At 48.7% G+C, this 23,807-nt stretch overlaps 1 protein-coding gene across 1 annotated transcript in view; it reads left to right on the forward strand.

The window, feature by feature from the left end:
* Positions 1-15,281: 15,281 nt before the first annotated feature.
* The window catches only part of ANGPT4 (angiopoietin 4), a 40,306-nt gene continuing 31,780 nt past the window's right edge, over positions 15,282-23,807 (forward strand). The window contains exon 1 of the mRNA XM_033185969.1: positions 15,282-15,602. Coding sequence (XP_033041860.1) covers positions 15,294-15,602 — 309 coding nt within the window. The 5' untranslated portion in view covers positions 15,282-15,293. The remainder of the gene's footprint in view (positions 15,603-23,807) is intronic.

Consider the following 23,807-nt stretch of genomic DNA (forward strand, 5'->3'; position numbering starts at 1 on the left):
CTTTTTTCATTAAGTTTGACTTCCCAGTTATCTAAATGAGCTTTCCATAAGTAAAAGTAGTCACACTGCAGTAGGGCTTTTTTGCTTTTTTAGTAGATGGCTTAAAAAACTGAGATTTTATGTATTATCAAGAAAATTTCTATGCTGTCTTTATTAGGTTTTTGATTGCTAAAGAAACTGAGATTTTAAAAGGGTTAAGGTTTTTACAACCATGGAACTTTCTGTATTGCCTTTAAAGTATTTTGATGGTCACTTTGGGTAAATGAGTAACTGCTATTTTACCATGACCTGTGCTTCTGTTTTGATCAAATGTTTTGAGCCTTTTAACATCTTTAACAAACATCTTCAAAATCAAAATCCTAAATTAAGTCTCTGACTTAGTCATATTGCTGGGGCTTATTAAAGCCATAAAAAATAAGCACTCCAAGGTTGTAAGTCTTTACAGCTTCCAGTCAGACCATGAACTCCAGGATCACCACCTCCAGCCTGATAATCACATACACCGGAAGAACATCAATTAAAGGACTCACTCTTTCCCCCTCGAAAGCATCCTTGTCAGGTGTTATTAACTAATCCTTGTGCTGTTAAGTTACAGGGCTCTGACTTCTGGCTCCAATATCTCATCTAAAGAAGGCACTGACTGTGAGGCACAGTGGCTCATGCCTATAATCCTAGCACTTTGGCAGGCTCAGGCAGACAGATCACTTGAGGTCAGGAGTTTGAGACCAGCCTGGGCAATGTGGCGAAACCCTATCTTTACTAAAACTACAAAAATCAGCCAGGTGTGGTGGTACGTGCACATCTGTAATCCCAGCTGCTTGGGTGGCTGAGACATGAGAATTGCTTAAAGCTGGTAGGTGGAGGTTGCAGTGAGCCAGGATCTCACCACTGCAGTCCAGCCTGGGTGACAGTGAGACTCTGTCCCCCCAAAAAAGAAGCCACTGACTCTTGCCAGTATCTGACACCAAGCTCAAGTTGACCAAAGTCTCATCTTTAGACCTGGACAAAAGTGACAATCAAACTGCTTTCATAAGACACAGAGGCAGTCCTGTATTCAAAAACATTAAGACTCATTTAATAATTTTGCCTTCATCTGAAATAATATAATTCATTCTATGCCTTGATACTAAATAATTTAAATGCTTAGCAACCTGTGAACTTCCTTTCCTGTCACTCTCAAAATTAGGCAGGGCTTATGACCTTTTGTTTAAAATGTTAATTCCTTATGCTTTGTTTTACCTCCAAAATTTGAAACTATTCAATTCCTCCATGCCCAGAGATTATCACATGAGATTGAAAGGGCCAGTTTTGAGGAATAAAATTAGTTCAGACCCTCCAAATCAAGGACAGGCACACAGATCCCTAAACAGCTAAACATAATGCTTGAGTTTGTATAGCTAATTGCCACAAACCAAGATTATAATAGCTCTTGCATAGAGTTTATAAATAAGCCAATTTTATAACCTTGCCTTTTGGCTTTTGGTTTTTGGCTCTTATGTTGCTTAAAAGAGGCTTTAAGATTAATGAGTGCCTGCTCACCTCCATTCCCATCTGGCCTAGAACATTTAATTGGCTATAAGTCTTTTGACTCTAAGTTCCTTGACCATAAGGGTTCCACCAAGGGAGGTAATGGACCAGGGCAAGTAGCACACCACCCTAGCATTGATACGGGACACAATAAAAGCTTAGCCCGCAATACTGCCTCTGGCACCTTGACAAAATGGGAGACCATAAACTAAACTAATAAATAAATAAATAAATAAATATCCTAAGCCACCCAACAGAACAGACTTCCTCTTGGCAAAAGGAAATAATAATTTTTTTAAAATCCTGAAAAAACTGGTTCTGGCCATGATGGGAAGTGGGGCTGGGGGGTCAAACACACCTCACTATACAATTCTCCTTTTGGAATTCAGGCACAACTGACCAGTATTAACATTAAAACAGAGATCATAAGACTGATAGAATAGACACTTTATGGCAAGAAGCTATCAAATTTTAAACAGGATCTAAGACCAGGCCTGACAAGGATTAAGTCTCCACCTTAAGGTGTTTGTTCAGTATACATGTGTCAGGACCATCTTCATAAATATTCTCTCCTGTTCAACCAGGAGACTTCATGCTATTGAAACCTTGGAAGGAGGGATCCCCTGCAGATCAGCTTTTCCCAAAATAGAAAGAACCCTACCATGTGCTTCCAGGCACTCCGGCTACACTTAAACTTAAGGGATTACATAGTTGGGTACATTTATCCCAAGTTAAACCTGTCTCTCACGAAGTCCCACAGGCATCTGGTGCAGGGATCACCATTCCAGAATACTCCTGTGAGCCAATAGTGGATCTACGGCTTCTCTTCCAGAAAAAGCCATCCAGTGGATAAGTGATGCTCTGAAAATGAGACCACTGGTTTTAATGTCGCGCTTGCTCTATTATAGAGTTGGAGAATATCTGTTTGCAAAATGGGTACAAACTTTCTCAACCCTGGGCTTACCTTGGCATATCCAATCAGCTAACTTCAGTACGGAAAATTCCAAAAAGACACACGCCACTCTTTCTTCCCTTCCTCCACTGAAACCAAGAAATTCCTTTTTCAGTTAACCCCAAATAACTTAATATCATCCCTACCTTAGGCTATACCACACATGATGTACTCGGTTGACAGGTATCCAAATTCAGGTATCAGGCAAAGTACCCTTATACCTTGGAAGGCATAATGGTAATGAACACTAGGCTCTGATTTTATTTTCTTGTCCAAATTTCTATCTAAGGGGTGTGGGGAGTCATGCCCTACAAACCATAAATCCTCCTCAGATAGGTTTTATTTAACCCTATATATCGTGACTTACTTTCCAACCTGACTCTGGCATAATGTTACGAGACAAGGAAGAAAATTAAAATATTTTACCCTAAAACATGTTTCTTTGCTATATTTTGAAATGGTCCTCCAAAGCTGTCCTTTGTGGGGAAAAATGTGCATCTGTAAAGAATCTCTATTAATAGAGCTAGATCTTTTTCTTCGAGGCCCTTTCGATCCTGAAGAGGTTAAGTAAGTCTACCACCTTTTTAAAGGTCTAAATAGGAAACATTTGTCATCTATTGTCTCTAAGGGCAGCTACTATGAGACTTCAAAAGAACCTTGGTCTCCACAATCTTTTATCTTAACCTAAACATTTCCTTTCTATTGATCCCAGGACTTTAGACAAACTCAACCAATTGTCAACCAGAAAATGTTTAAGTTTACCTATAGCCTAGAAGCCTCCCCTTCCCCCCACCGCTTTAAGTTGTCCCACCTTTCTGAACCAAATCAATGTACTTTAATTAAATGTATTTGATTGATGTCTCATGCCTCCCTAAAATGTATAAAATCAAGCTGCGCCCTGACCACCTTGGGCACATGTTCTCAGGACCTCCTGAGGGCTGTGTCGCAGGCCATGGTCACTCATATTTGGCTCAGAATAAGTCTCTTCAAATATTTCACAGAGTTGGCCGGGCGCGGTGGCTCAAGCCTGTAATCCCAGCACTTTGGGAGGCCGAGATGGGTGGATCACGAGGTCAGGAGATGGAGACCACCCTGGCTAACATGGTGAAACCCCGTCTCTACTAAAAAAAAAATACAAAAAACTAGCCAGGCGAGGTGGCGGGCGCCTGTAGTCCCAGCTACTTGGGAGGCTGAGGCAGGAGAATGGCGTAAACCCGGGAGGCGGAGCTTGCAGTGAGCTGAGATCCGGCCACTGCACTCCAGCCCGGGCGACAGAGTGAGACTCCGTCTCAAAAAATATATATATATATATGTATATATATATATTTCACAGAGTTCGACTCTTTTCATCAACAGTAACCACCCCCAAACCAACATCTATAATATCGGATGGCTGCCACCCCAACAATAATCAGACTCTCCTTTCAACTGACCAAATGTGGATGGGATGGCAAAATGAATCTCTATGGTTAGGTGACTATCCTTCCCCTTCAGGATGATTATGGGCATGTGGATCTCATAGTTGGCCATACTCACCTTACAATTGGACTGGATAATGCACATGGGGTCATCCCTACCTTCTAGGATGTATCCTCACACATCTAGATTCCCTCTCCACCAATTGGGAAGTAGTCAAGGTCTGTGGTAGGCAACAGAAATGAACTTCTTGGTGGTTATATCCTGTGGCCATATTCTGTCTTTAAGCAGCATCTATAGATATTGAATCACAGGTGGGAGTGCTAGCAAAACATACTGCTGTGGCTTTCAACGACACTCATCTGGTGATCACGCTTCTGACAGAAGAAACATCCCGAGTAAGACAAATGTCCTTGCAAAACCATATGGCTTTAGACATTTTAACAGCAGCCCTGGGGAAACCTGTGCATTGATCAAGACTGAATGCTGTGTCTATATTCCTGGTCACTCTCATAATATATCTCAGGCCATGAACTCCCTAGAGACTCATACCTCGGCAACTGACTCCCTGTCATAACAGCACAGTTTCACCAGCTCCCCAGCACTTGGAAGGTATTCCTTTTTAGCATGCTTGGTGTTGTCACACTTATTGCTATTGGTTATTGTGCTTTTTACTTCTGTTGCACTTATTGCATGGGATTACGCAGATAAAGTAGTCCAGCAGCTTATCCGCCCCTACACTTACTAAACCAAATCATTGGAATTTCATTCAAATGAAGAGTTTCCCTGGCTCCCTAGAAGGCTCTCTGCAAACTCTTATGAGAGAACTCTCTCCCAAAAGTCAACAACGTCCACTGTCAGCAGGAAGAAGTTACAGAAAAATGACCTTCCCCTTTCATCTCCCCTTAAGATTAAGGGTTCTCTCTTAAGTAGAGGGGGGATTATGTTTGGGAAACAGGAGCATAGGAGAGCTAGGGTGACACTACTTTAAAATCAACTCTATCTTAATACTAGCAAGACACATTCCTTGCTAATCACAACCCACAGTCATAAGATGTTTATGGCTAAGGAAGCTGCTCAATAATGCCTGCAAGAGTAAACTCTTACGACAGCAAAATGCCCAGATATTCCAATATCACATAACAATCTATGCTTTCAAAATAATTATTGTCATGCTCTGATGTACTTACCAAAATGCCAAGGATAACTTTCTTTAAGTCAACAGTGATGGATTTTGTCACACTGTCAGTCCATCTGCACATAGACATAACTTAGCTTTTACATAGATAAGACTCCTACATTAGAAGAGTTTAAAACAAAGACAGTGCGTTCTTCCTCTTGCTTTCTGAGGACATCCTTCTCTGTAACTGAGCAGCTTTCAATAAACTATCTTTTCTCAGTGCAATCTGTGACTCGCCTTGAATTCTTTCCTGTGCAAGATCCACGAAACCCTATCTTGGGGTCTGGATGGAGACTCCTTTTCTTTAACTTTTTCTTTTTTTTTTTTTTTGAGATCGGGTCTTGCTGGAGTGTGGAGTGCAGTGGTGCCATCTCGGCTCACTGCAACCTCTGCCTCCCAGACTCAAGCGATTCTCCTGCCTCAGCCTCCTGTGTAGCTGGGATTACAGGCATGCACCACCATGCTAGGCGAATTTTTGTATTTTTAGTAGAGACAAGGTTTCGCCCTGTTGGCCAGGCTGATCTCCAACTCCTGGTCTCATGCGATTGGCTTGCTTCAGCCTCCCAAAGTGCTGGTGTTAACAGGCGTGAGCCACTGCACGCAGCCACTATGCCTAATTTCAAGAGGGAAGGCCCTGGAAGGAGGAGAGACCTGGAAATCTTGGAGAGCACTAGGGATTTGAATTTACATTTACATGTTGGTACTCTCCAGAAAACTTGGAAGGATGAGTACATTTTTGAGAAAAAGGTAGCAGGGAGAACCAAGAAGCAATAAGAAAGGTCACAGGTCACATCTAAGACCACCACGATGTGAAAGAGGAACCCCTGGTTATGGGGTCCTCGCCATGTGATACTGACAGGTGCCATCTCATTCAATCTTCACGATGACTTTGAGGGGTGCATATTTAATCCCCCATTGTACTGAGGAGAAAACTAAGGCTCTGCAACTTGCCCAAGCTTCCCAGCCAGTAGCTAGTTGAGCAAAGGAAAATGCTGGGTGGAACTGTATCAGTCTTGCCGTCTAACAGACCACCTCCAAAATTTAGTGGCTTAAAACAACATTTATTTCTCACATCTCTGCAGGCCAATCGGACTTTGCTTCTGGTCTGCACCAGTTTGGCTGGGCTAGATAGATGGTCTAGGATGGCCTCGCTCACAAATCTGGTAGATGGTTTAATATCAGCTGGGATGACAGGATGACTTGGCCAAGTGTGTCATCATCCCTCAGGCTAGCCAGGACTCATTCACATGGTGGTCTCAGGGTCCCAGGTGCAGCAAGAGAGCAAGCCCCGGAGCACAAGCCCTTTTCAAGCCTCTGCTTGAAAATGTTCCATTGGCCAAAGCAAGTCACATGGCCCAAGTCAGCATTAAGGGAGTGGAGAAGTGAACTTTGCCTCTTAATAGGGAGAACTGCAGAGTCACATTGCAAAGAAGCATGCTTACAGGGGTGGGTAGCATCTGTGGTCAGTTTTGCAATCCTACCACAAAAACAAACCCTGTTGTCCAACAATAGGGAATTCGTAAAGAAAATCCCAGCAACACCCCAATAGAGGCTTTCAGCTTATGCCACCTTGAAACATGCACATATAGAGCAATATTCTGCACAGGAAAATAGTTCCATAATATACTGTTAAGTAGGAAAAGCAGGCTGTATAATTACATGTATGATTTCACAGCCATCAGATTGGAACAAAGGTAAAGCATAACCATCTCAAGGGGTGGCAGGGGTGCGGAGCAATGGAGACCCCCTCACCCTACTGGAATTAACTCGGCAGAGAGACTTGGAGCGTAATTTGGCAACTACCTCAGGCTGGCAGCACATATATTCCATGACCCAGGAGGAGCATGCCTCGATTAGTTCCCCAGAGGAACCCTTGCTTGTAAGCACAAGTGTTCCCATATAAGATAGTAATAGCAGTATTGTCGAGAATAATAAGATAACTGAATTAATTTAAATATCTATCTGCCAAAAACCGGATAAATAAAGAGTGTTATAATTATATAATGCAATGCTGCACAGCAGTGAAAAGAAAATGTCCTTGGTCACAAGATCTATATGTGTCATTTATATCAATCTGGAAAATATAATATAAGCAGGACATTGCATTCAGTATAATAGTATATACTTAAGTTTTGAGAACACAAAAATATTATACATTATTTATATACCTAGATGTGAACCTATGGGCAGGGAGGGAGAGAAAATGAGACCAAGAAGGAGTTATAAGGAATACTGACATTACCTATAATCTTTCATTGTTTTAACAATCGAAGACAAATATGCAAAATGTTAACGTGCCCACTTGGAGTGATGACGGTATGGGGGTGTATTATGTTATCCTGTGCACTTGACTGATTTTTTTTTTTTTTTTTTTTTGAGACACAGTTTCCCTCTATCTCCCAGGCTGGAGTGCAACGGCATGATCTTGGCTCACTGCAACTTCTGCCTCCTAGGCTCAAGTGATTCTTGTGTCTCAGCCTTCTGAGTAGCTGGGATTACAGGCGTGTGCCACCAAGGCTGGCTAATTTTTGCATTTTTAATAGAGACAGGGTTGCACCATGTTGGCCAGACTGGTCTCGAACTCCTGGCCTCAACAGATCCACCTGCTTTGGCCTCCCAAAGTGCTGGGATTACAGGTGTGAGCCACCGCACTCGGCCAACATAACTTCCAACTGGAAGTCAGGAGGTTTCAGTATTTTTTTTTTTTTTAAGAGACAGGGTTTTGCCACGTTGGCCAGAATGGTCTCGAACTCCTGAGCTCAAGCGATCCTCCCACCTCGGCCTCCCAAGGTGCTGGGATTCCAGGCATGAGTCACCGTGCCCTGCTCTCTAAACTTTTTTCCAAAAGAAAAATTCCAAATAAGTAAAAGACAATAAAAAATCGTTGAGACAATATTCCTCTGTTGACTTTTTATTTATTTATTTATTTATTTTGCTAGAAACTCTACAAAAAAAAAAAAATGCATCTATATGCAAAGGGAAATTATTTGGGGGGAAAAACTCCAAAATGTTAGCTATGGTTTCTGCCTCTGGCTGGTGAGAGCACAGGCAACATTTATTTTCACTTTCTTGCCAATATGTATTTTCTGGCTTTTCTATGAGGGACATGTTGTGCTCGTTTGATGAAAACAAAACAAAGAGGGGCCTGTTGGTTTTCTGGGTCACAGGGTCCTCCGGCCTTTATGGGGTCCCAGGTTCCAAAATCTGCCCTCTGACCTGGCAGGCTTATTCTTCATATCCTGGAGAGAGTACCAGACGTGGGTTCAGAGGCAACCGAGCTCCCCGGGCCTGAGAAAGGACAGGCATGGCTGGTGGCCCAGACTGGGCATAGCCAAGAGAATGCATGTCCTCTGCCCTCATCCTCTCAGCCTCTGAGGCGGCAGAGCCAGGACACTGTCATGGTTCAGAGGGGAAACGGAGGCCACGGAAGATACCCCAGGAAGAGACAGCATTACCAAGAGAAGAAGCAGCCACGTCCCAGGCCAGTCTTGATCAGACTGGGTGCTGATACACTGGGTGACTCGGGACTAATCCCAGTGCGTTTCTGGGCCAGTTTCTCCAGCAGCCCTGATGGAAATTATCCTACCTCCTCCTGCACCTTTAGCTCTCACAGGTTCTGAAGGACATTTTTATGCAAAGAGATGCTGGGTCTTTCCAGTAATCGCAAAGATAATAATAACAGCTACCAACTATCAAGCACTTACATGCTAAACACTTAAATGGCATTTTCTCATCCAATCCTCCCATGGCCAATTGTATTTTCTAAAAATGGCCAGAACAGGGCGGGCGTGGTGGCTCACACCTATAACCCCAGCACTTTGGGAGGCTGAGGCAGGTGGATCACTTGAGGTCAGGAGTTCAAGACCAGACTGGCCAACATAGTGAAACCCTGTCTCTACTAAAAATATAAAAATTAGCCAGACTTGGTGGCATGCGCCTGTAATTCCAATTACTTGGGAGGCCGCGGCAGGGGGATCGCTTGAACCTAGGAGGCAGAGGTTACTATGAGCTGAGATCACGCCACTGCACTCCAGCCTGGGCAACAGAGGGAGACTCTTTCTCAAAAATAAATAAATAAATAAATATTTAAAAATAAACAAAATAAATAAAAATGGCCACAACACTATCCCCCATCCTACATCTTCTTCTGAAACCTTGCTCCTCCTCATGAAGAAGTAGAGTCTGTTCTTCCTCCCCAAAAACTTGAGTGGGACTTTGTGGCTGCTTCTTTGACCAGATCCAGAGGACTTGGCCCTGCATGATCCATGAGGCTAGGTCATAAAGATCACCTACCTTCTGCCTAAATCTCTCTCCTGAGATGCTTGCTCTGGGAAGCAGCCACCATGCTGTGAGGAAGCCCTAGCCACATGAAGAGGCCATAGGCAGTTGTCCTGGCTGAGTGCCCCAGCTGAGGTTTCAGATATATGAGTGGATGAGTTTCAGATGCAAACCCCAGCCTGCAAGCTGCTCCAGCTGACACAGAATGGAGCACAGTTGAGCTTTTCTCAGGGAACTTGGCCACAATTGCAGATTTGTGAGTAAAGTAGATGTTGCCACTGCTTTAAACCACTGGATGTGGGGATACTTTGTTACACAGTACCAGTAACTGGAAGACCCCACCACCACCACCTTCCCAGTGAGGGATTATTCTCCTCATGTTATAGGTGAGGAAACTGAGTCTCATCTACTGAAGGGAAGACAAGATTGAGCACCAGCCATGTGGGGCTCTTAACAGCTGGGCCTGGGTCACAGGGTGACCTCAAAACCCAGCCTAGGCCCCTTGTGATCCAGCAATTCTGTTGCGGCTCTGGGTTTGGGTTGGTAGAAAGTGGAGGCAGGGCAGTCAATAAACAGGCTGTTGTCTTGGGTGGAAAGGCTCACAGGGAAACCATGATGTTTGCTGCACAAGATTTGCCACCGGACCTTCTGGAGACACACAGACCATCCCCCAGGGTTGTCAGTGGCCCCAGAGCTTCCCACCAGGCTCTTGCCAGGTTGCCATCAGTAGCTCTGGGAGATGCCCAAGCAGTGTCCTCAGGGGCGTAAGCAGCACAGGACCAGATGCCTGGGGTCTGTTTAAACTGCCTCAAGTGCAAGCCTCAATGATCACCCAGGGTGTTGAAATGCAAGGAGTTGCCAAGGGAGGGGCTGGCAGAAGGGCTGCATTGTGGGAACAACCCAGGAGTGACCCTCTCCCCGGAGTGGGAGATTCAGACTGGGGACAATCTTCTTTTGGATCCAGATATTTGAGGAGCCCAAACTGGCAAGTGGTCCTCCAGGAATGACCCTGTTTTCCCACCCTTCACTCCCAGGAGCAGGAAGTTCAGTTCTTCTAAGAAAATAGATTCCAGTATGTAACACTGGGCAAGTGGCCTCCCTCTCTGAGTATCAGTTTCCTCATGAGTGAAATGCAAGGTAAGGGTCCCTTGCATCTGTGGTTACTCCAACGGTCCATTGGCTCTGAGCGGGAAGTGTGTTCACTTGGTGGGTGGCGGGGATGGAGAGTCAGGGTGCAGGCAGGCAGGTGCTTTATGCTCACCAATTCCACCCACCTCCTGATCATTCTACCCCAGGTTTCCTTAAGAGTCACTGTACCCCACCCTCAGTCCCTTCAGATCCAGTGAGGTTGACCTGCTCCAAGGCTCCAGGCCTGGACACAGGACCCAGCCTGCCCATCCACAGTAGCTCATCCCTCTAGCTATAACAGTTGGTTCAGGAATGGCTGTAGGGCTCAAGCTGGAACTTTTCCAAGAACTGTTAGGAAAGAGGCACTCTTAAAAGAGGTTACTAAGTTGATAGATTGGAGCTCCTGTTGCCAGTAGTGGTGGTGATTATGGTGGGAACTCTTATAGAATGAACCCAAAGGAAAATAAGGAAATGAAGGAAAATAAGAGCCTAGAGCTGGAGGGGAAAAAAAAAAATCTAATATCACTTGAGCACCTGGATCCAGCCATGCCTGAAGCTAGATACTCCTAAAATTTTCAGTTAAATTGGCCAATAAATTCCCTTTTTACCCAAGCTATTTGAACAAAAGCCAAAGTATCCAGGTGGATATAAGTTTATTCTCCATGCTCTACCTCCATGGCAACAGCAGGCAATGGGAAAATCAACCTGGGTTGGTTTGTTTTTAGCATTTGGAGGCCAGACACTCAGAACAACTCAAACAGAACTTCCTGCTGCCCCTGCTGGAGAGGAAAGGGTGACTGCCTTCCTTTCTGCTTTGGGACTGCAGCTCCAGCACCTGCTCAATAGTGGAGACTATTCATTCAACATAACACTCATGAGGACCACTGTGAGCCTAACCTTAGGACAGGCAACAAACACAGAAATGGAAAGTGTGACAGCAGCCCTGGAAAGGTGTTCAGTCTAGAGGGTGATCAAGGCCTGCAAACAAGCCTTTCTAATGCAGGGTGAGTGCTTTGGTGAGGGACAGGCAGGCAGGGGCCTTTGGGCTCCCAGAAGTGGAGGCAATACTCCCATTGAAAGGGGAGGGACAGATGCAGGAAGGCTTCCCAGAGGAGGTGATCCCTGAGATAAGACCAAAAGACAGGCAGAAGGAAGGTGGGAGAATACAGGTTGGGGGAAGTTTTTAAACAGAAGTTCCTGCCCAGGAGCGTAGACACTGAGGCCTCAGAAGGCGGAAAGCATGCGGGGGAGTAAAACCAATTCCAAATGATAAGGTACAAAGTGCCAGGGAAACAGTGATGAGAATGGAGGCCACATCCGGCAGGGGCTTGTAAACCACAGAAAGAGCTGGAGCTTAAAACTGAAGAGTTTTAAACAAAGAAGTCGGGGCTGGATTGTGTCTTAGAAAAATCACTCTGGACTGGGCATGGTGGCTCACACCTGCAATCCCAGCACTTTGGGAGGCCGAGGTGGCTGGATCACCTGAGGTCAGGAGTTTGAGACCAGCCTGGGCAACATGGGAAAACACTGCCTCTACTAAAAATACAAAAAGTAGTCAGGCGTGGTGGCGTATGCCTGTAATCCCAGCTACTGGGGAAGCTGAGGCAGGAGAATCACTTGAACCAGGGAGGTGGAGGTTGCAGTGAGCCAAGATCATGCCGCTGCACTACAGCCTGGACAACAGAGCAAGACTCTGTTGAAAGAAAGAAAGAAAGAAAGGAAGGAAGGAAGGAAGGAAGGAAGGAAGGAAGGAAGGAAGGAAGGGGAAGGAAGAGAGGAAGGGAGGAAGGGAGGGATAGAGAGAGAGAGAAAGAAAGAAAAAGAAAAAGAAAGGGAGAAAGAGAGAAAGAAAGAAAAGAAAGAAAGAAAGAAAAAGAAAGAAAGAAAGAGAGAGAGAGAAAGAAAGAAAGAAAGAAAGAAAAGAAAGAAATTACGCTGGTTGCAATAGCAAAGGTCAATTAACCAGAGTTCACTTCTGAGGCTGTTGCTCTCCCTGCAAGAGAGGAAGCACCCTGGTCTAAGAGAGTGATGGTGGGGTGTCTTAGCCCATTCAGACTGCTATAACAGAAGGCACTAAGCTGGGGGCCTTGTAAACAACAGAAATTTATTTCTCACAGTTCTGGAGGCTGGGATGTCCAAGATCAAGGCGCCAGGCGATCTGGTGTCTGGTGAGAGCTTCCTGCTTCATAGACGGTGGTTTCTTACTACATCCTCACCTAGCAAAAGGGAAGGCCAGCTGTCTAGGACCTCTTTGATAGGAGCGTTAATCTCATTCCCAAGACAGAGTCCTCATGAACCATTCACTCCCAAAGGCCCTACCTTCTAATTCCCTCACCTTGTTGACTAAGTTTCAATAGATCAATTTTGGGGCACACAAACATTCATATTCATAGCAGGGGGTAATGATGATAGCTGTCATTGGTTGAGCATGTACTACGTGAAAGGATCCGTGTTAACCTTATTACAGGAATCAGACTTTTAGCCACTGTAACATTACTGTTTTGACGGAAGAGGAAACTGAGAGATAGGTTGGGCAACTTGGCAAAAGGCACACAAATGGGGGGTCAGGAAAGCCAGGATTCCAATCCACAGGGGCTGGCTCCAGCATTCTGAGTAGTGAAGACATGACAGAGGGGGAAATATCTAAAGGATCACATTGGAAGAACAGGTCTGATGGGATGGTAAGGTCAGGAGAAGAGTGAGGGATGAAGGAAGCGTCATGTCTCCCAGGCAGGGCCCGCTACCTAATTTGTGGAACTCAATGAAGAATGCAAGTGCTGAGCACTTTGTTCCAAATGTATTAAGAATTTCAAGACAGTGCTGGCGGAGTGTAAACCAAGCATGCGGCCCATCTAAGCTTGGGGCCTGGTGTAACCGCCTCGTTGGGATTATCAAGCAGCTTAGTCAAGACAATCATAATGACGACCACCATTTGCACTGGCCTCCTCTGCACCCAGCGCTGTGATAAGCTCCCAATCCACATTACCATGCCTCCTCTCACATGGTCAGGGTGCTATGACCCCATTTACAGCTGAGGCAGCTGGGGCCAAGTGGGGCACGCAGAGCTCAGAGCATGGGGAAGGCTCAGGGGAGGCTGGAGGCTGATAACCAGCTGCTTTTCCTTTGCCTGCCAAAGCCCCACACCTGGTACAATGTTCTCAGTCCTCAGATGAGACCCTAGTTCACAGCTGCCCAGAAGCAGCCTGCCCCAACTCAAAACTCTATCGGGATTTGGGAGAAGAGAAAGGAAAATACTAAACAGCCAGACTGGCCCCTACTCTGAGGAAACAAACAGGGAGTGAGGAAAAGCCCATACAGCTGGCAGAACACAAAGGCAGCCCACCAGTGAGAGGCCCCACCAACTCCTGGGCACCTCCTGCCTGGACACCACGTCCCCCAGAGACAAATCCCTGCCCTAGAGGGGTTTATGCTCCAGTTGGTTGGGGGAGGGGAGGTGCAATGGTAACTATAACATTGACAACAGAAAATATTTATTTAGTGCTCACTCTGTGCCAGCCTTGCTCTAACTCAACTAATTTTCATGCCCTGTGAAGTAGGTGGTATTGCTTTCTTCATTCAGGAGGAAATGAAGTCACAGAGAGGTTAAGTGACTTACTTAAAGTCATACAGCTGGTAGATGATAGAGTCAGGATTTGAACCGGGAAGCTGAAAACTTCTCCATCCCCATGCTGAGGGCTCACACGCATTCCTCCTGCAAGAGACAAGGTTTACTGGTTTACACATCAGGGTGTGGAGGCCCAGAGAGGCAAAGTTGCCCACCCTAGGTCTTGTGGCCAGCTGTCCCGGAGCGAGATTTAGAGTTAGCCTCCTGGCACTCTAACATCCTCTCCCCACCGCCTCCTCTCCACCTCCCCACTCCAGCAGCCCCAGGGCGATCTGCCCCAGGACATGACAACTTCTCATTACTGTCACAAGCAACCGAGCCAGGGCCATCCTGGGGCATACCACTTTCCCTTGGCCCTGAGGGAGAAGAGAGGACAGGAAACAACTCCCAGCTGGGTTGCTCACTTGCCCCACCTTGGAAGGATTTTCTGTGTCTCTGGAAGCAAAGTGGATTCGCTGGGCCCTCCCCAGACTCACCCCTCTGCCTCCTCCCCTCTCTCTTCTCTCTCTGGGGTCACTTGTACTCCAAGCACTAACATGGAACCAGAGGGAGGAAGGTGCAGTGAGGAGAGAAGGGGATGGCAGCGGGGCTGAAACTTGAGATCTTAGCCTTGGGGGGCAGGGGATGGGGGTGGAGGGAAAGAGGGAAAATAGACAGAGACAGGAAGGGAGAGTTAAGTTGCATTTGGTTTTCCAAAGCGAGCAGCATTGGAGCTCCGTGTCTGTGTGTACATGAATGTGTGTGCGTGTCGGCGTGCGTGTGAGTGTGCGCTCGTGTGTGCGTGAGTGTGTGCGCGTGTCTGTGGGCTGTTTTCTTCCCTTCCCTCCAGCGGGGAAGCCAGGTCTCACTGGATAATCAGAGGGCTCAGAGGTGAGGCAGGCAGAGCAAGGTTGGTGCGCGGTTAGGGTAAGGGCAATGTGCGGTCAAGACTGAGGAAAGAGGAAGGGAAGGAGTGAAGAATAGAGGTGAGAGGGTGTCGGGTGGGGGTGGAGGGAGGCGGTGAGAGGAAGCAGAGCAGCCGTGGTATTCAGAGCAAGTATAAATAGCCGCCTGGACAGAGCTCGGCCAGACAGAGGTTTGTAGCTGCAGCTGCAGGCAAGCCTGGCCACTGTTGGCTGCAGCAGGACATCACAGGCACAGTCCCTGGGGCTCTGAGCAGACACCCCTTGCCATTGCCACACCTCCAGATGCTCTCCCAGCTAGCCAAGCTGCGGGGCAGCCTCCTCCTCATGGTTGCCACCGTGTCTGTGGCTCAACAGACAGGGCAGGAGGCAGGTAGGGGCTGCGAGACACTTGTAGTCCAGCACGGCCACTGTAGCTACACCTTCTTGCTGCCCAAGCCTGAGCCCTGTCCTCCAGGGCCTGAGGCCTCCAGGGACTCCAACACCCTCCAGAGGGAATCACTGGCTAACCCACTGCACCTGGAGAAGTTGCCCATCCAACAGGTGAAACGGCTGGAGCAGGCACTGCAGAACAACACGCAGTGGCTGAAGAAGGTACGGGGCATGGGAGGCTTGCAGGGGGCAGAGGGCGGCTTTGGAGTCTGTCACAATCGGCAGGTGGAGCGTCCATTCCAGAGGCCTTCCCTGAGCACAGAGAGCTGGCTCTGAGTTGCACAGAGAGGGGCAGGGATGGGCCTGAGGCCACACAGCAAGATTGGGCAGTGTCAGCTGGCAACCTGGCTCTTTAACTGCCATCCCTTCATTCATCCAACAGAAATCCATTCAACCCTGACCAAGGGCTGGACAGACCAAGCTATGCTGGGTGCTGGGGATACAACAGTATAGTATGTCTCCCTCCGGACTACAGGGGGAAAGAGGCAATAAGAGACAATCTACTATGTCAGATGGTGAAGCAAAATGAAGAAGGAAGAGGGCAAGTGGTGGCCCTGGGTGGCTGTTTGAGGTCAGATCATTAGAGAGTACGTCTCAGGGGTGGCATTTGAACCCAGAGAACAAGGGAAGTGATAGAGTGGGCCAGGCAGGTATTTGAGGGAACGTTCTGAAAAGGGAGCAGCATGTACGATGACCGTGAGGTGGGAATGCATCCACAGCGGTGAGTGCCTGGAGAACCGCGGGGCGATGGACTGTGTGGCTGGAGCAGAGGAGAGGGAGCAAGGGTGTGGGGAGGTCTGAGAGGTGAGAGAAGGGCAGGCCATGCAGCTGTGGGGGCCGCTGGAAGGACTTCAGCTTTTGTTCTGAGTGTTGTGGGAGCCACTGCAAAGTTTTGAGCAGAGACAGACACTGGTGATTTGATTTGAACAGCATAGACTGTAGGAGGCAGGGTAGAAGCAAGAAGCCCAAAGAGATGGCTGCTGCAGCCACCAGGTGTGAGGTACCGGAGGCCTGGAGCAGAACGGGACTGGGAGGGGTGTGGCCAGTCCGATTCTGGTGGGTTCTGGAGGTAGAGCCCATCAGCTCTGCTGGTGAATTGGATGTGGAGTGGGAGGAAGCAAGCAGCTGAGGACGCCACTGTGGTTTTGGCCCAAGACCAGGACTGCTGTAGAATGCCCTGTCACACTTTCCTCTTTCAGCAAACAGTGTGAGCACCTACTGTGTACCCTCGGCAAAGCACCAACTACAGAGGTGTGCAAGGCAGGCTTGGCCCTGGCAGGGTATGAGGGCACAAGAGACATCCTGGGGGGTCTGATTTGGGACTCTTGAGAGTCCCTAAGTGAGAGCTACCAAGGAAAGGGAGAGGGACCCAGGAGACAGTCTGGGCAGTGACTGGGGAATGAAGGATGCAAACCAATTCCTGGAGTTTTAGAAGGTATGAAACAGCAGACAAGCTTGACAACCGCCTCTGGCTCCCGGGAAGATGACTGTCATGGTTGCCACCCTGGCTCCCTGCTAACATTCGGCCCCCACCCCCTATTCTCCTTGCAGCAGACCAAAGAATCCCCATCAAAACCTAAGTTACATCCTCTCCCTCCTCCCAGGGCTACCATGCATCCAAATAAAAGCAAGAACCCTTACTCCCTGGAGTTCCCTCTCCCAGACCCCTACTTGGCTTACCCCAGCCTCCTATCCTCTCCAATGTCACCTCCTCAGAGACCCTTCCTGCCCACCCCGTATAAAATAGCCACCCTCCTTCTTTCACCCTTTATCTCTTCTGCCAGTTTTGTTGTTTTTTTTTCTTAGCACTTATCCCTACCTAATGTTCTTAAAAACATTTCTTTTGGTCTGTGAGCTCCCAGAGGGCAGGCGCCATTTCTCTTTTGCTCACTCTTGGGTTCCCAGGGCCTAGAATAGCGCCTAACATGTAAAAGGTACTCAATAAATGTCTGTAGCATGGGTGCATGCATGAATGCATAAATGTTCTTCCAACCTCTCAGGTCCCAGGTCTCCATCCTGCTCCAAGATGACACAAAATTGGCATTGATGGGATTCTGAGCCCAAAACCCATGACCTTGACCTCCCCCAACATCCCATCTGTGGGTCCATGGGTGTCTCAACTCCAAAGGTGTCTGAGATGACTCCCTACTCTTCTCCAAACACCCTCCTCGTGGCTGCCTCTCTCTGTTTAGGGTATGACGCCACCCAGCCACAGGCTGTCTGTGCCCTGGGGGCGTCCTGTGGCTCCCACCTATCCCCCAGGCAGCTGGCCCAGCCCATCCTACGGCCTAGGCTTCTCTCATGGTCCATCTTTCTGGCTCAGGCCTTGTCATCTTTCCCATGGACAGTGTCATCACCTCCCACTGGGCCTCCTACCCCAAGTCTCACCTCTCACTCTCATCCATCTTTGAATCCCCTGGGTGTCGGATGCTTGGGAAACATTGGCTGAGAGCTGATGGCTTGAACTGATGGCTTGCAGGATCAGAAGGTCACCTGGTCCGACGCCTCAGCCTGAGATGGAATGTCCTCTCCAGACATCCATTCACCTAGCCTGAAAATCCTGAGCTGGGGTCAGTCAGGTCACCATAGAGTGCCGTGGGGCCTAAGATCACTGATGAGGGAGTTTAGCTGACCTGGCTGCAGGTACTTCCCTACCACATGGCTATGGATGAGCAGGTTTCAGTCTCCCTGTCTGCAAAATGGTGAAAATGTCAGTATGTCATTTGACATACAGGTGAAAGTGACAGTGTGTCAGGGATGGCTGGGAAAATAAGTTAGACTGCCCACACAGCACTCCCAGCCTGCTGCCTGGCTTTGTGCTTCACAAAGACACAGGGGAGCTCACCTGAGCAGTGTGATGGGCTTTTCTTCAATTCAGCATAATCCCTATTTTAAGCCCCTGCACCAATGAGTGGGAGAAGCTTGATCTTGATCAAGCCAGTACAAGGGTTGCATGTGTCCTTGGATCTGGGAATGTCAACTGTCCACGCTGGTGTTCTCAAGGACTCCTCAGTCCTACACCGTCTCTGGTGTTTGCGGTGCCATCTCCTGGGGCAGGAGCCCCTTGGGTTGAGCACTCCTTCATCCCCTTGGCAATCAAGTCACTGCCAGGTCGCCCAATGCCTATGGAGCCTGCCACAAGATCAGACCCATCAGCCTAGATACACCAGGTCACCACATTCCCTGGGTCTATCACCTCCTTGGGCAGCAGCAGGGCCCGAAAGGTGAGAGCCCTGACTCTGGAGCCCAGCTGCTGGGATTCCAGTCTCATTTCTGCCCCTTGCTGTGTGACCTGGAGTTGCTTCATCTCTCTGAGCCTTGGTTTCCTCACCTACAAAACAAGGTGAAAATACTACCTACCTCTGAGGATTTAACAAGATGATGCCAGGAAGTCCTTGGCCTGGTGTCAAGTGTATAGTAAACACTCAACACATGTTGGCTATTTCCATCGGGGGTTGTCCCTGGAAGTGGAGACATGGGTCCTGCAATTCTTAGGTCCTTCTTCACTCCAGTTGAGACACGTGACCCTTGGTTCATGTAAACAATAATTTCTCTCTCTCCCCTCTGACACTCCTGGGCCCCAGTGGGGGGTGCTTGCTACCTTCTGTAGCTGTAGCTGTGACCTTCCTCTGGTTCTTCTCTTGGTCCAGGCATATCTCAGATCTTCTGAAACTCAAAGCCCTTCTTTTTTTTGGCTTTTTTCTCTAACATCCCAGAAAAGTTAAAAAAGAGTTTTGAAATACTCTCATCTAATGGCACCATCATCATCATCATCACCATCATCACCATTGCCATAAGGGATGAAGAAGCTCTCAGCAAGATTCTATTCATCTAGACAGACACAGGGGAGATCCTCCCTGTCGCGAATCCCAAAGGCCAACATCTGCTCAGCCTGTGCCCCCAACTGCCCTCCTGTTTCCCCAGTGTACAGGTGAGGAAACAGGCCAGAGAGGGAAAGTGACTTGCCAGAGTCAAGTAGCAGTGAAAGTCAATCTGGATTCTCACTCCAAACTGCAGGTTCTTTTGGGGGCAAGGGAAGCAAGATCTCGAGAGGGTGGGGTGCTCTTGGTGCACTCTTCAACTGCAGAGTTTCCAAGTCCCCAGATACCCACTCTCTTTTCCTAGCATACAGCTTGCTGTGTCCTACTGCCAGTGCTCATCGGGCATGGAGAGAGCCCCCGCCTTGCCCCTTCTCTCTCTCTCCTCTTTCACACTCTCCTCCTCTCCTGCACTCCCCTTCCCTTTCTTCTTCCTGCTCTTCCCCTCCTTCTGCCTCCCTCCCTCTCCTCCTCCTCCCTCCTGGAAAGCCCCTGCCCCAGTGATTCCCATCTGGAGTCAGCTCCTGGGGCTGCACATCAGCTCTGGGCTCTGCTCCATCCCCTGCATCTGGATGAAAAGCTGCAGGCAGGAACATTGAGGAGGTTGGGGGACAGAGCCAGCTGCAGTGCAGGCATCTCTAGCTGGGCTGGGCAGCTCAGTGGCTAGTCACATGACCTCCTCTGTCCACCGCGTCCTCGCTCTAGGACCCAGTGCTGGCCCTTCCCTCTCAGTGCCTCATCCTGAGGCTGGGAGGAGAATGACAGCACCTACTCCTGACCTTCTATGTGAGGTCAAGAGAAGCAGAGCAGGGAAAGCCTGTGCACACAGCAGGTGCTCAATAAGGGCTCCCGTGTGTGACTGCCATTTCCCCAGTTTCTCCAGGTGTCCCAGCCAAGAAGTGCCATCCTCTGCCTTCTCCTCATGTCCTCACAGAATGATCCATTTTACAGATGAGGAGAATGAGGAAAACCAGGGCCAGACACAAGCCCCAGGCTCCCTGGCCCACCCCCACCACCTGAGAGCAGCACATCTTCCCCAGTCTCTGAGCTCCCAGGGACAGGGCTGACTCCACCTGGAAACCAAGGGTGAGAACTACTTTCTCACCTTTAGGGAGCAGCCAGTAGCTGCTGGCCTGGAGTCCATGGTAGCCTTCTCTCTATCTATCTCCGTCTATCTCTGTCTGTTCTCTGTCTCTTTCCCTCTCTCTCTCTTAAAGACAAGGTCTGGCTCTCTCAATCACGCTGGGGTGCAATGGTGCAATCACAGCTCACTGCAGCCTTGAACTCCTGAGCTCAAGCGATCCTCCCGCCTCAGTCTTCCAAGTAGCTGGGAACGCAGACGCCAGCCACCGTGGTCAGTCTGTTTCTCTATTTCTGCGTCTCTCTGCCTCTGTGGATCTCTCTTGGGGCGCTCGCGGTGGCCCTGACTCACTGTTGCTAACTCTGTGGGTGTATCTGTCTCTGATTCTCTCTCTTGGTTGGCTATCAAAGTGTCTCCCTGCATCCTTCCCTGTCTCTTTCTCAGCTCCTCCTTTTCTCACCCCAAGGCCATCCCTCCCACCTCTACCTCTCTGGGTATCCACACTGAAGACCCAGGGCATATCTTCCAGAAGACCGATGCCCACCCTGCAGCTGGCAGCTCAGCCGGGGCCTCTTTCTCTTCCTCCTCTGCACCCAAAACCAAGCAGAGAGGGGTCGGGGCTGGGCAGGGGCCTCCCAACCTGGCACTGCCCCAGCCTCTGCTGTTTGCTCCAGGTCTCTGACGTCAAACCTTAGAATAACTCGGCCCCTTGGCCTGGCAGTTGTGAGGCCCTGTCTAGCTGGGTGTGGGTCAAGAGAGCACCAAGGAGAAACCCAGGGTGGGGTCCTTGCCCAGCCTGAGACCCTCCCAAACTGACCTGGTTTGGGAGCCAGGGTTCCAGTTGCCCCAGCCTTCCCAGGCTGCCCACAAATTCTTGGCATTTTCAGCCTTCAGTTATCCAAACAAGAAATGAGTCTCGGTGCCGAACAAAGTATCTTGGGGTTTGATTTCCTAACCTCAACACTGGCTCCTTTCTAAGCAGTTTGGGACTGGGGGATGGGGTGGGGGGAACAGCATCTGCTTCTTAGAGTAACGGGATTACTTTTCCAAGAAGGGGGCCTAGAAACAGCTGGCACAGATACCCTCAGCCTGGGGATGACCAGCTGGCTCATGCCCCGGATGAGGTGGGGGTGCAGGGCAGGCACCAGCAGCAGCAGCCCCCCTGGCAACTTCCCCCAGAGGGACGGGTTTATTTGTTCAACTGGCTTGGCCAGCCATCCCACAGAGGACAGGGCCACAGAGGGCAGGGCCACATGTTTCTAGTTCTCTCCTCCCCGGCCTTAGAGCTCAGCCAAGCTGGGATGTACACAGACCTTCTTCCCCTTCTCCTTGAGCAGGAAATGTTAGAAAACAGGCCCCAGGTCTGCCCCCTAAGCCTACACCTCCAGTCAGACTCGGGCCACAGTTTGTTTGCATAACCTCAGAGCCAGCTCTGAAATGTCTGGAATGAACCCTGAGAGATGGCTGTGGGGTCTGGGGAGGACCAAGTTGAGGTCAGGAGGTCAAGTCCCAGGGGTACCACTCCAAGCTATGGGAGCCCGGGGAAGCCACATATATCAGTTGGCTCCTCTCTAAAGTGGAATTCAAGACACTCGTGCCTCCCAGAATGAGTGGAGGATGAAAAAGCAGTTATGATGTAATGAGTAAGTACTTATTTAGTGAGCATTTACTGTATGCCACATACTGTCCTAAGTGCTTTATGTTACTGCATTTAATTCTCACCATGACTCAGTAAAGTAAGATTGCTTGTCCACTAACAGATGATGAAACTGAGGCACCAAGAGATTAGGTGACTTGCCCAACATCATACAGCCAAGAAGGGTGAAGTCAGATTCAGTCATCTGATGCCAGAACCTGTTATCTCAGCACTTAGGATGGTTTCCTGTCCAGTAAATAAGCTATGTCCATAATGGGTGGGTCCCTGGGCAGTAGTTGGTACCTGGAAAATATAGAGGACCCTGGTCCCCAAAGGGAAGACCCATAGCTGCTAGATTTTTCTTCCCCCAGGAGCCCTTAGGCCAAGGAGAACTTCCCTAGGGCTTTTCTGCCAGGGATGATTCAGGCAGGGCTTCAGGCAGGGCTTCAGGCAGCTGTGGCCATTCCGAAAAGCTAAGGGGCTCCAGAAGCTCAGTCTGGGTGTCCCCACAATTGCACGCCCCATTCTTGGCCCAGGGCCTGGGGGTAAATCCCACAGAAGGCCAGCGTAGGTCCTGAGTCCCAGTTGACTCAGTTTGAATCCCAGCTCCACTGCTTACTGGCTGTGCCTTCTCAGACGATTGCTTTTCCACTCTGTGTCTTGGTTTCCTTATCTGTGAAGTGAGAACAATAACAGAAGCCACTTTGCAGGTTATTGAGGTGATTAAATGAGGCAACGCACATGTGGGGCTCCGTACACGTCCTGGCAGAAACTAAGTGCTCAGTAAACCTAAAGACTCCAGGATTCACAGTGGAAGGAATCCTGTCATACCATCCATATCTTACTGTAGTTTGCTTTTGTTCCCTCAACTTTACATCTGTGACATTTTTAGCTGTGCAAATATGAGAAAGACCTGAGCTTCAGCTTTTCAATCTATAAAATGGAGGTGATGATACACACATTGCCTGGGTTTGCTGTGAGGTCAAAAGGCTGGTCGGGGGATGTGCCTGGCACTGCTCCAGCGTGCAGAGAACCAGGAGATGCTACTGTTGTTTCTTCTGTCTTCTGGGGTGAGTGCTTTGCTGTGGCGAATTCACGTATGGGACTTTCCCTGGGCCAGGCACTTTATATGTGTCTTATAAACATTGACTTATAAACCTTGTGGCATCATAAGTTGTTTAACCTCTCTGTGCCTCATCTGTAAAATGGGTTGATAACAGGTCCTACCTTGGAGGGTGGCTACAAGGACTTAATATACCTAGTGGTTAGAACAGTGCTGAGCACATAGTAACTGTTCAATAGGCATGTTGCCAAGCAAAATGGGCACACCATTCCATTCTGTGACATTCAAGTGTCAGGGAGGTGAGCAATCGCAAACACCTCCCAAGATCAAGGTTGAAATATAGACGACCACCAAAGGCATAGCTGAGCCTGAGGAGGCAGGGACCCTGGCAGCCCCTCCCAAGTCCAGATGGCAGAGGCAGGCCCTACTCCCCCTCCCTCTGCAGCCCCTTCCCCCACACTCCTCATCTTCTCCTTGTGGCCTTTTACCTAGGATGGACACTGGACCTACCACCCCATCAGAGGTGAGGCTCAGGAGCCAGGGAAGTCCCAAATATTGCACAAATATGGGAAGCGCTACTGTGTGCCAGTCACTGTGCTAGGCCTCATGAACAAGACAGACAAGAATCCCAGCCCAGCTCCTGCAGAGCACAGATCCCTGTGGCCATTTCCCTATTCCTTCCAGGCCCTCTGCAAGGAGGAAACAATGAGGCCACTGAGGTTCAGAGAAGCTCATCACTGGCAGAGAAAAGAAATGGCAAAGCTATTAA

The sequence above is a fragment of the Trachypithecus francoisi genome, unplaced genomic scaffold, assembly GCF_009764315.1.
Source record: "Trachypithecus francoisi isolate TF-2019V2 unplaced genomic scaffold, Tfra_2.0 Lachesis_group21, whole genome shotgun sequence".
In the NCBI taxonomy this organism is placed as follows: Eukaryota; Metazoa; Chordata; class Mammalia; order Primates; family Cercopithecidae; genus Trachypithecus; species Trachypithecus francoisi.